The 12,459-nt window shown below is 51.1% G+C and overlaps 1 protein-coding gene across 1 annotated transcript in view; it reads left to right on the forward strand.

The window, feature by feature from the left end:
• Positions 1-12,459, forward strand: part of ITPR3 (inositol 1,4,5-trisphosphate receptor type 3) — a 66,389-nt gene that overhangs the window by 9,246 nt on the left and 44,684 nt on the right. Inside the window, exon 2 of the mRNA XM_063096363.1 lies at positions 5,695-5,765. Within this exon, the coding sequence (XP_062952433.1) occupies positions 5,695-5,765 (71 nt within the window). The remainder of the gene's footprint in view (positions 1-5,694; positions 5,766-12,459) is intronic.

Raw genomic sequence — 12,459 nt, forward strand, 5'->3', positions numbered from 1 at the left:
TGGCCAGGTTAGGTTAATAAACAGAGATGCTCCCATGGCCGGGGGTGGGGGCGGTGGGGGTGGAGTGGGGGACTAAGACCAGGGACGTTGGTGCCAGCGGGGGGTAGGGGTCCCCGGGGCCGACCTCCGAGGGCTGCCGGAGAGAGGAGGAAAGCACGGGCGTAGGCGGCGCGTCCCCCTTTCCGGTCACCGGGCGCGCCTGGCGGGGGCCCAGCGTCTGGGTCCCGGAGCAGTGGGAGGCAGGTCGGGGAGGGCGGCGCGGCCGCGAGGCGGCTGCACGTGGAGCGGCGAGTTTCGCTTCGCCGCGGGGGCGGGGCCGGGCAGGGCCGCTGAGAGAGCGCAGACCAAGACTTGGGGGTCTGGGAGCGGCTCCCCGGGCGCCTGCGGGGAGGTGGGGCATCTGATAAGGGCTTTCCTGCTTATCTGTCAGCGGCTTCTAGTGACACCCTCTTCCCCCAGCCAGATAGCATCTTCATGAGATGCCTCAGTCGTAATAAGTGTGTACCAAGGAATGGAGGGGAGGCTTTTGAGGGGACCCTCCTGACCAGTCCCTCCCCTTCTCTAAGTGGCTTCAGTTTGCACTCCCTGCTTTGCAGGCCACTGGGCACTGGGCGTGGGAGGGGCTGAGTTGGAGATGGCAGGGCTTCAGAAGCTGTGCAGGCGAGGGCAGAAGGCAGGGACAGGTAGACATCCACTTAATGACCATCTGGGCTTGTGCCAGGGGTTTAGGAAAAGCACTTCGGCATCCAAATTTGCATGCCTTTTTCCTACATGTGTGATCCAGACAAGGAGTTCTCGGGAAATATGGAGGGGTCCAGGAAGAGGATGTGGTTTTCCTCAGACAGGAGTTTCTCAGGAAGGGGACTCTGTGGCCTCTTTCTTCTTCCCCCTCCACAAGACCTTGCACACTTGTGCCAAGATGGGGGCATGGGGGCAGCCCCTAGCCTCTTCTCAGCCACACAATTCCATACTACCCTCTGGCTCCAGCAGCCCTGGCAGTGCCAGGTTCCAGGCCTGAGCCATTGCTTTCTCTCCTGCCCTATCAACATTTGTCCACCATGTGTCCCCACCCCTCAGGCTTTGCTAGGAGACAACCAGCTAATCTGATTCTCTAATGTCTTACAAAAAGTTCTATGAATTATTCAAGGCTCTCAGCAGCTCTTGCTTCTTTCATACCTTCTCTGATTGGCAAAGCTCTGACCTCTCCCTTCTCTGAATGTGGACAAAACCCACAGCTGGTGCCACCAGTTGGCACCAATGCATATTCTTTATATCTTTATATTATTACTCTTCTGAATATGTGGTTTGTCTTCCCAATGAGATTTTAAGCTTCCTGAGGTAGGGACTTATCTTTTGCTTCTCATGTGCTTCCCTTTGCAGCCAGTAAAATGAATTAATTCACTCAATATGTATTCTGTGTGTGCCTGCTCTGCACTGGGCAGTGGTCTGGGTGCTGGGGATACAGCAGGGAGCAAAACATACACATCCCTGTCCTCATGGAACTTACATGGGGGGGCGGGGGGCAGTGTGGCTGATGGATAGTCAGCAAAAGTAGTAAAACACGTAGCCGGCCAGGTGGGGATAAAAGCTATGGACAGGGAGGGGCATAAGGAGTGCGGGAGGAAGCAGTTTACAATTTTAAAAAACGATGGGGAGGGAGGGTCTGCATGGGAATGGGTCATTTGAGCCTAGCCGAGATCTGAAGGAGGTGGGAGTGTCTGGAAGTAGAGGGTTCACGGCAGAGGAAAGAGCCAGTGCCAAGTGACTGGGGAAGTTTGAGCAGTCTGGAGGAAGGCATGGGCTGGAGCAGAGTGTGCAACAGGCGGTTGGGGTATGAGGTCAGACAGAGCGCACATGAGCACAGATCACGTTGGTCTTTCAGGCCATTGTGTTCTTTGGTTTTACTCTCAGATGGCTGGTTCTGGAGGGTTATGAGCAGACTCCTGGCCTGATTTGACTTACCTTTACAGAGATCCCTCTGGTGCTGTGTGGGGAACAGGCTGTAGGGGGGCCAGGGAGGAAGTCAGGAGACCCATGAGGAGATCATTGCTGAAATCCAGTGAGAGCTACTGGGGCCTGGACCAGAGTGGAGGTGAAAGTGACAAGGAGAGGGGGACTGCATAGAGTTTGATGATAGAGCCCACAGGGTTTCCTGACAGGTTAAATGTGAAGTGTGAGGGGAAGAGAGGAGCCAAGGATTGGTCTGAGGTTTTGGCCCAAGCACTTGGAAGGATGGAGTTGCCATCAACTGAGAAAAGAGGACTTCAAGAGGGCTGGAAGACCAGGAGCTTAACTTTGCACATACTGAGTTTGAGATGCCTGAGGACATCCAGTGGAGATGTCGAGTAGGCAGTCAGATAAGCGAGTCTGGACTTTGGGGGAAGAGGACGGGGCAGGTGAATGTAGGCGTTATCAGGGAGTGTACAAGTGGTGCTCTTGAGCCCAAGGACATGAGTGCAGATGGACAAGGGAAGAGGGCTGAGGACTGAGCCAGTGCTGGAACCAGCAGAGAGGAAAGGATACTGAGAGGGCACTCTCCCCTCCCCATCACTGCAAGGTCCTGCAGTGAACCTGCCCTGACACTGGGGGTGCTCTGGATTCCCTGCCTGTGAAATGGAAATCATAATAAAGTAGATTTAGAAAATTAAACAATATATGAAAACAGGCACTTTTCCAATTTTCTGCAGATACCAACTGGGTGTCCTATAATTCAACTCAATTGTGAGGCTTCTACCTAGAGTTAGCGTCAAATCTCACAGGTTAAGGGCTCAGTCCTACAAGATGGCCTGCACTTCAGATGCCAATCCAAAGTCTGGGTCTCCGGTACTTCTGACTGACCAGCTATAAATCAGGGGTCCCCACACCACCTCTTTGTGTTTGATAATTTGCTAGAACGGCTCACAGAACTCAGGAAGACAGTTTACTTACTAAATTACTGGTTTGTTGTAAAAGGATACAATTCAGGAACAGCCAGGTGGAAGAGATGCCTAGGACAAGGTATGAGGGAGGGGTGCACAGCCTCTGTGTCCTCTCTGGGTGTGTACTCCTTCCAGCACCTCCATGTGTTCACCAACCCAGGAGCTCTCCCAACCCCATCCTTTTGGGTTTTTATGGAGGCTTCATTATGTAGGAATGATTGATTAAATCATTGGTCATTGGTGATTAAGTCAGCCTACAGGAGATCATGATGGGGGTAGTGGGACTGAAAGTGTCAACCCTTTCATCACATGGTCAGTTCCCCTGGCAACCAGCCCCCCATCCTTGGGGACTTGTCAAAAGTCACCTCATTATCATAAATTCAAATGTGGTTGAAAAGGCTTTGGTATGAACAAATTTATACCACTTTACCTTTATTGCACCAGGGCTATTTGAGGAACTGGGGACAAGAAATCCAAATATTATAAAAGATACTCTTATCACTTAGAAATTTACAAGGTGTATTAGTCCGTTTGTATTGCTTATAACAGAATGCACGGAACTTGGTGATTTATAAAGAAAACAAAATTTATTGCTTATAGTTTCTGAGGCTGGGAAGTCCAAAGTCCATCTGGTGGTGGCGACAGTGACCCAGTGGTCTCATTGCAAGATGGTGGAAGCAGAGAAAGCAGAGAGCAGAGAGAGAGAGAGAGAGAGAGAGAGAGAGAGAGAGAGAGACTCCTTTCTTTTCTATTAAAGCCCTCAGAACCACGCCTCTGACCACCATTTTTAATCCATTCACTGTGGCATGGTCCTACAATCTAATCACCTCTTCAAGGCTCCATCTTTCAATCACCATAATAGGATTTCCCACCTTCTTAACATTCATTCACAGTGGGGACTGTTTCTAATACTTAGAACTTGGGGGATACAATTCAAGCTTCAGGGAGTTTTGGGGGGACATAATTCAATCCACTACGCAAGGGTTTTAGGAACTCTGGCCAGGAGCCAGGATGAAGACCAAATATATATTTCTTTTTCTTTTCTTTTCTTTTTTTTAAAAAAAAGATGACCAGTAAGGGGATCTTAACCCTTGACTTGGTGTTGTCAGCACCATGCTCTCCAAGTGAGCTAACTGGCCATCCCTATATAGGGATCCGAACCCATGGCCTTGGTGTTATCAGCACCACACTCTCCCAAGTGAGCCATGGGCTGGCCCAAAATATATATTTCTTATTATATCATAATATCACAGGACTGCATTGTGCAAAGTTCTGGGGATTCCAAAGGGAAAAACACAAGGGTTCCATCCTCAAGGAACTCACAGTGTAGACACAGCAAGTTTAGAAGTAGAACAAGACATGCTGTGCCGGCCCATGGCTCACTTGGGAGAGTGTGCTGCTGATAACACCAAGACCACAGGTTCAGATCCCTATATAGGGATGGCCGGTTAGCTCACTCGGGAGAGCGTGGTGCTGACAACACTAGGTCAAGGGTTAAGATCCCCTTACTGGTCATCTTTAAAAAAAAAAAAAAAGAACAAGACATGCTGCAAGAGAGGCCAGGACCAAGTGCCGTGGGACCATGGGGGAGGGAGGCCCACAGGCAGGGGCAGTACTGGCCAAAGAAGGCTTTACAGAGTAGGAGGAGCTGAGAGTGGGAGAATGGAGGTCTGCTAGGCCTGGGACTTCTGGGGGCCAGGGTGGGTGGGTGTGAAGGCATTGCAGGCTTCCAGTATTGCCTCTGGAGAGATGAGAGCTCCAGGGACCTTGGGATCAACTGCAGGTTTAGTATAGCTGGGGCAAGGAAATGGTGAGGCTAGCTAGGGAGTGGGTGGAGGTAGATCATAAAAGACCTTGTTAGCCTACCCAAGGAGGGGAGGTACAGAAGAAGCATGGGTTTTGAAACCAGCTCTGTGACTTCAGGCAGGTTATTGGATCTTCAGACACTGTTTTCTCCTCTGTACAAGGCCCCTAATGACTAACCTCCTGCTGGGAAGTTGGTGAGAATTCAGGGGCAACAGGTGTGAAGTGCTGAGAAGGAGTTGGCCTTTGGATGGTGGGTGATCATCACTTTACGATAGAGGTCGGGGTGGTGTTGAAGAATTTTAAATGCAAGAATGGGTGGATGGGTGGTGGATGCCCTCCAGAGATGCAGGATTAACCCCAGTTGGGCCAAAGGGGAGAATATGGAACGGGATCCAACTGAGATTGGGAAGGCATGAGTCTCACAATCCTGCCTTTGAGACCCAAAGACTCATGCCCCAAGTCTAGTGTCTCAGAAGCTTCTCTCATCTGTCTCTAGTCTCTTGCTGCTTCTGTCTCTCATCCTTTCTACCTTTCTGACTCTGTCTCTCTACCTGTCTCTGTCTCTCTCCCTCCGTTTCTCTACCTCTCCCTCCTCCCTCTCTGTGTCTCTCTCGGTCCCCCCATCGCCCATTGCCCTTTTTGTCAGGGCTGTGACAGGAATTATGTGTGCAGTGTGTGACAGCCCAGACTAGCAGCAGAGTCCCCCACAGGACAGCTCCAGATGGCCAAAGGGTTAGGGTGGGCTGGACCTGTCTGTGTTCTTCCTGGGGGTTCTCCCACCCCACTCCAAAGGACCTTTGCACAGTGGTGCCAGGAGAGGGAATGACTTGATGGTGGGGCCTTGTCAGTGATGCAGGAAGTTTCTCAGGGAGCCTCAACGGGGGGCCCTGGAATCCTCTGCCTCGAGGGAGGGATGCTGTAGGGAGGTTGGTTTCTTCTCTCCTGCTGACCCGGCTGCCTTGTCCCCCAGGCTGGTGGATGACCGCTGTGTGGTGGAGCCGGCGGCCGGGGACCTGGACAACCCCCCTAAGAAGTTCCGAGGTAAGACCTCCACTCCTAAGGCCAGGGCCCCTCCACGGATGCTGAGTCCTGGTTCAGGACTGAATTTATTCAGCCCCATTCAGCCCCGCCCCCTCTCTGCTGTCTGCGGAGCCCCTGCACTCCGTGCTGTGCCATCTTGGCCCAGACACACCCCTGCTTCATTTCCCGGGCGCACCCCACTTCCGGGCCCGGGGCCACGCTCCCTCCCACGAACTCCCCACCCCACAGCGCTTTCTTTGTCTGCCTGACTGGGGTTTTCTGAGGGAACCGGGTGGAAAAGGGGATTGCTCAGGCTTTGGCAGGCCTTCCCCCTCCCCCGTCTCCTCCTCCATATGATAAGGGGATTGACCCGATGGTTCCCAAGACTCTCATGACCAGTGTGTCCTCAGCCCATGCTGCATGGGTGACTCTGCCCTACGGGAGCCTGCACGGCCCAGACCTGGCTCTGCCCCGTGACCTGGGCAAGTGCCATCCCTCCGCAGTGGGCACGTGGGCTCCTCAGCCCCGCCCAGCAGGCCCGAGGGATTAGATAGTGTCCTGTCATGTGCCAAGCCAGGGTAGGGTGTTATGATTACCTGTGAGGGTGAGACCGGCAGACAGACAGACCTGGGCGTGATGGGCAGGGTGGAAGCAGGCAGGGACACGCCGAGCCTGCTGCCACCACGTCTGCCCACGTGGTTGCTCTGCTCGGGAGAGATGGGCTGGGATTCTTCTCGACTGGGATGCTGGGAGGGGAGCGGGATTTGAGACAGTCTTGTGGCATCCTTGGCTGGCAGGATGCCGGGCCTTGCCCGTCCATCGGCTTGTGGGAGGAGACAGAGGGCGTTCCTCCCGGTCCCCCCACGTCTGCTGTTCATCACGGGCCTCTGAGCAGGGCTTGCCTGGGGGCCTTAGGTCTGGACGTGTGGGAACTGCCTCTGGCCCTGGATACACCTCACGGCCACGAGGCCCCCTGCCTACACCTCGTCCCCTGCCCCTTGCCCCTCTCCCTTTTCCCTGCAGCCACAGTGGCCTCCCTGCTGCTCCTCATGCTTGTCAGCCACACTCCCACCTCTGCACCCCTGCACTTGTGGTTCCCTCTGCCTGGAATGTTCTTTCTCCAAATATCCATGTGGCCTGTGCTCTCAGCAGCTCAGGTCTCATATCTAAAGTGAGGCCTTTCCTGGCTACCGACCCCATCTCCCTTCCTGGCTTTATTTTCTCCATAGCATGAATCTGCCATGCTCCATGTACTTTGTTTTTGTTTATCATTTGTCTCTCTCACTAGAATGGCAGCTCCACCAGGGCAGGGATTTCTGTTTGTTTTTTTTGGTTCACTGTTTTATCTGCCACATAGTGGGTGCCCAGTACACATTTGAGGAATAAATGCATGCCTTGGGTCCTTCCTAAGTTTCCTCCTGCACCTTTTCTCAGGCGTGGCTGCTCCATGTCCTGTTGATGTGATCCACCTAGAGTCCCCCAGGCCGAGCCCAGCCTCAAAAGTGCTGGGCCCAGGATCTGCGGGTTTCAGAGTGCTTGTGTGGGCCCCTGTGTGGAGGCACAGCTCTGGCCATGCCTGCCCCTGGCTCCCTAAAGGTTGGGGGTGAGAAGAGACAGGAGGCCCAGGTCTCTCCTGGAGTCAGAAATAGGAGAGTTTTGAAGCTGCTGATGGAGGGGCAGATTGCAACTCTAGCTGAGGGATTTAGGTGAGTTCTTGGGAAGAACTTAGTAAGACAGAGTGGTGAGGGTCCCCAGGGTGGGCTCTGCCAGGGCAGAGAGGTGGCTGGGACTGAAAGGGGAAGATTTGTGCATATGTTGAGGTGTGTGTAGTCAGTTTTGTGGTGTGACTGGCTGGTGACCAGGAGGAGGTGTGGCAGAGGAAGATTTGCCCTAGGCTTACAGTGGACAGAGTTCAGGGCCAATTTTTGACAACAAAAAAGCCACTTAGCAGGACAAATGCTCTTTTGACTTCTTGCCCTCCTCCCCCATTGCTCCCCCTCATCTCTTCCTCTCCCATTTTCCCAAAGCCTGTGAGCAGGGCCCACTCCAGGATCCCTGGCATGCCCTGTGTTTCCCACAGCCTCGCTGGTCACAGCCAGCTCAGTGAGGCATCCCACTCACGCCCTTCCTGCCCCAGGCCCTGGGCCTTTGGAGTCTTGATGAAGTGGGAAGAGGCCCCTGTGGACTCCAGCAGCCCTATTTGGACCTGAGAGGGGCTGACCTTTGGGGACAGAACCAGGTCCCTGTGCAGCCCCATGGTTGGTGGGTACAAGCTGGAGCATTAGAACTGGGACAAGAGACTCTTTAGTTTTGAGGCTGGAGCCCAGAGAAAGAGAAAGGTGGAGCTTGTCCTCACACGGGAAATCCTCATTTCCGTTGTTCCCAAGTCTCTCCTGCAAATACCCTGGCCCTGGAGGAAGGAGAGGACCCAGCTAGGGTGTGGGGGTTATGGTAGGCATTTCAGAAGTTGGCTGGTGGCCATCAGAGATGGCTTTGTCATGAGACCTCCTCAGTTCTGCCCTGCCTTCTTGGGGTGAGCCCGCCATTGCTGGGGGCTCTCTGTCTCCCCCACAACCCACTGCCCAGCTCCCTGCTGGCTCTCCTTCACCTGCTACCCTGGAGGTCCCCAGGCTAGGCTGGCAAAACCCCACGAAGCCTCCATCAGCCTCTGCTTGGTTCCTTGTTTGTGGTTTCAGCTCCAGCCACCTTCAGAGGCCACCCCAAGCCCCAGCATGTTCAGGGAATTCTTTCCAGAGTTGTCAAGGCCCTGAGGCCCAGGCTGCTGGTGCCCTGGTGTGTGGCACCCCCTGCCAGCCCAGCCCCTGGACTTTGCTGTGCTGTAGGGGTTTTGGGGTTATGGCTGCTGTGAGTCCTTTGCTGCTGACTGGGTCCAGGGTGGGCCTTCCCGAGGCCTTTCTGTTTGTCTTTCTCCTCATATTGGGGCAGGAGGAGACCCAAGGTAGAAGGTTTCGGGCAGCTCCCACCTCCCTTGGGAAGCTCAGAGCTCACACCCCCAGCCACAGCGACTCCAGAACAAGTGTGCGGGGTCACTTACCTGCTCAGCCTGGTGGGGGCAGGTGCTGAGGAGGAAGGGGAAGTGCCCACCCTCCATGCATGGCTGGGTGCCCTCTCCCCCAGCCTCTGCGTCCCCTCTACCTGTCCATCCTCCAACCCCAGTTTATTGTTATTTGTATTAAGACACATTTCAACTCTACACAAAAGTAAAGAGCAAAAAACCACACACCCCATGTACTCACTATTGAGCTTTGTAAATCCTTTTGTCATGTTTATTTCAGATCTTTTCATTGTCAAAGAAACAACATCTTATAGCAGTTCCTGAAGCCCCCTGCATCCCTCCCTTTCCCTTCCTCTCCCGCCCTCTCCAGAGGTAAACACTGGTCACAAATTGTGTGCATCATTCAGGGGCCTGTTTTAATGCTTTTGCTATTAACACATAGCAATACATCCATGAACAATGTAGGGTGTTTTCCACTTTTGAAGCCCTGAATATAAAGGAAGCCTTCTGTACAAATCCTTCTGTATGTTTTTCATTCTGTAGTGTTTTTTGGGGTTTTTTTTTTGTCTTTTTCGTGACCGGCACTCAGCCAGTGAGTGCAGCGGCCATTCCTATATAGGATCCGAACCTGCGGCGGGAGCGTCGTCGCGCTCCCAGCGCAGCACTCTCCCGAGTGCACCACAGGCTCGGCCCCATTCTGTACTGTTTTTGAGATTTATCTGCATTGATACGTGTGGCTCTAGCTCATCTGTTTAATTGCCATGTAACATTCCATTGGGTGAATAAACTGCAGCCCATTGATCGGTGCTCCTGTTTCCGGGCGTTTAGCTCATCTCCAGTTTCTGGCCATTTGCCCACGACACTGCAGTGAGCATCCTGCACACGTCTCCTCGGGCTTGTGCGCAAGAGTTTCTCCGTATGTTCCAAGCAGGGGAATTGCTGGGTGGGAGAAATGCTCCTCCGTGTTCTGATAAATAACTGTGTAGCCTTCCGCAGGGGTGCCCACGTTCACACCCCCCAGACTGGATGAAGCTCCCCTGGCTCTACCCACAGCCTTGCCACACTTTCTTCCAGCCTGCTGGGTGTGAGATGGCATCTTACTGTGTGTAGTTTTAATTTGCATTTCTCTGACTGCTAGAGAGGTGGAGCATCTTTTCATATGTATACGAGTCACTTAAAAGTTTTTGTTTTATTCTTTTTTTTTCCTTTTTATAAAAGTAATACAAATACATGCTCTAGGATCAAGATGAAAGCCTGGTGCCCCCATCCCACCCCCGCTCACCTCTTGTTTCCCTCCTCAGGGACAGCCACATTAGAAAATATGACTAGGTAATTTACTCATCTGGTTAAAACATCAAAACATTACGCAAATATACATTGAGAGTCTTTCTCTCAACTTGTCCCCGCCTACCTGCTCCCCTCCTCCACCGCTGCCCCTTCAGGTAATCGCTTTCCTTTCTTATGTATCCTCCAGTGTTCCTTATGTACATACAGAAGTCCCCTCTTATCTGCAGTTTCAGTTACCTGGGGTCAGCTGCGGTCCAAAAATATTACAGTACTTGGAGAGAGAGAGACCACAGTCATATAATTTTATTACAGTATATTGTTATAATTGTTTATTTTATTATTAATTATTGTTAATCTCTTACTGTGCCTAATTTATAAATTAAAGTTTATCATAGGTGTCTATATATAGGAAAAAAACATAGTATATTTTATTTTCAAATAAACAACATCTTATAGCTGCTGCTGAAGCCCCCTGCATCTTCCTCCTATAGTATATATAGGGTTCGGTGCTATCTGCAGTTTCAGGTGTCCACCGCGGGTCTTGGAACATATGCCCCGAAGATAAGGAGGGACTGCTGTACAAACATGTATTCAGATCCCCCCCTCCGTTTTTTTTTTACACGAAGGGAGCATTCTATATATTCTGTTCTTTGCTGTTTTTACTTTATAAATCTTACTATGGACGGATCCTACTGGCACTCTTTCTATATTAACATATAGAAACTTGAACTTTCTCCCTCTTTCATTAAAAAAGTTTATTTTAGTTTCATATCATAGACAACTATGTGAAATAGCATTCCTACAAATATACAGTTTTAAGCATTTAAAAGTTATTTATTTTTAATTGTGGTAAAATATACATAATATTAAATCTACCGTCTTAACCATTTTTAAGTGTACGGTTCAGTGGCGTGTCGTGCGTTTTCACTGTCGTGAAGCCATCACCGCTATCCATCTGCAGAACTTTTTCATCTTGCAAAACTGAAACTCTGTACCCATTAAACAATAACTCTCCACTTCCCCTCCACCCAACCCCGGGCAACCAGTGTTCTACTTTCTGTTTCTATGAATGTGACTACTTAGGGACCTCATGTAAGTGAGATCATGCAGTATTTGTCCATGTGACTGGCTTATTTCACTTAACGTGATGTTCTCAAGGTTCATCCATTTTGTAGCATGTGTCAGAATTTCTCTCTTTCTATGGCTAGGTAGCATTCCATTGTGTGCCTTTAGTGTAATTTATTTCACCAGTGCCCTCTGGATGGACACTTGGGCTGTTTCCAATCTCTTATCATTCCTGACAATGCCGCCATGAAGACCCCTATCCATGTCATTTTATCTGAGTGCACGTGCCCTGCCAGCAGTGTCATAAGAGAAAGCAACCCCCTTTTCACTCTTTCTTCTGCTAGCAACCCCCATGTCTCCAAATGTTATGCTTTTCCCACTATTTCCTGATCTATCAATTTTATTTCATTTTTTTTGTGGCTGGCCAGTACAGGGATCTGAACCCATGTCCTTGGGGTTATAAGGCTGTGCTCTAACCAAGTAAGGCCAGCTTCTTGATTTGCCAGTTTTAAATAGTATCTATTGTGTGGCCCACTCTTTCACTTTCTCCTCATCCTCCCATCAGCATCCTGTCACTGCTGTAGATTCTCCATTGTTGCTTTTATAAACCTGAGCATCCCAGCTGCCCCTTCTTCGTCATTCTGTCAACCCCTCCAACACTCTGCCCCACGTCTCCCTCCTGCTACTGCCATGGGTTCTTTTATTTTTATGTCATCAAGACTGGGTAAGCTTTCCATTGTCTTCTGTAACCATAATGAAGTCCTCTGTGTTTTGTTCTATAGGTTGAGTCTAAACAGACAATGAGACACAGATGTTGACATGAATTCATACACAGCTTAAACGTTATTCTGACTGTCTAACTTGCTCTGAGCTCTGTCCTTGTCTGGAATCATCTACATGGATGCTTTTCAACCTTGGTTCTTATCTGGGGTAGAAAGGGGAGGTGGGGGTTCTTTAAAAATTCATGTTCCTAGGCCTCACCTCAGAACTGCCAAGATCTGTGGGGGCCCTGGGAGCTTGTACCTTTTAAAGAACCCCCATCCTGGGGTGATTCTATGCAGTGGGTTCTTGGAGTGTTAGACACCTTAGCTTCAGGTGAATGCCGATTGACTTTAGTTAATAAATGAATAGCCTCTTGTCCGCAGCCTCGTGAGCCCTGTACCCCCTCACCCACAGGCACAGGCCCCAGCACACACAGTCCTTACTGTGGGAACCCCCTAGACCCTCAGCCTCACCTCCTGGCCTTTGGTGCGCTGCTCCTGTGTGGCTCCTGTGTGGGTCCAATCTCCTGATAACCCTTCCACCCTCCTCTTCTCTGCCCTTCTACCCTGTAGTTTGGTGGGAAGG

This window comes from Cynocephalus volans, chromosome 5 (genome assembly GCF_027409185.1).
Source record: "Cynocephalus volans isolate mCynVol1 chromosome 5, mCynVol1.pri, whole genome shotgun sequence".
NCBI lineage: Eukaryota > Metazoa > Chordata > Mammalia > Dermoptera > Cynocephalidae > Cynocephalus > Cynocephalus volans.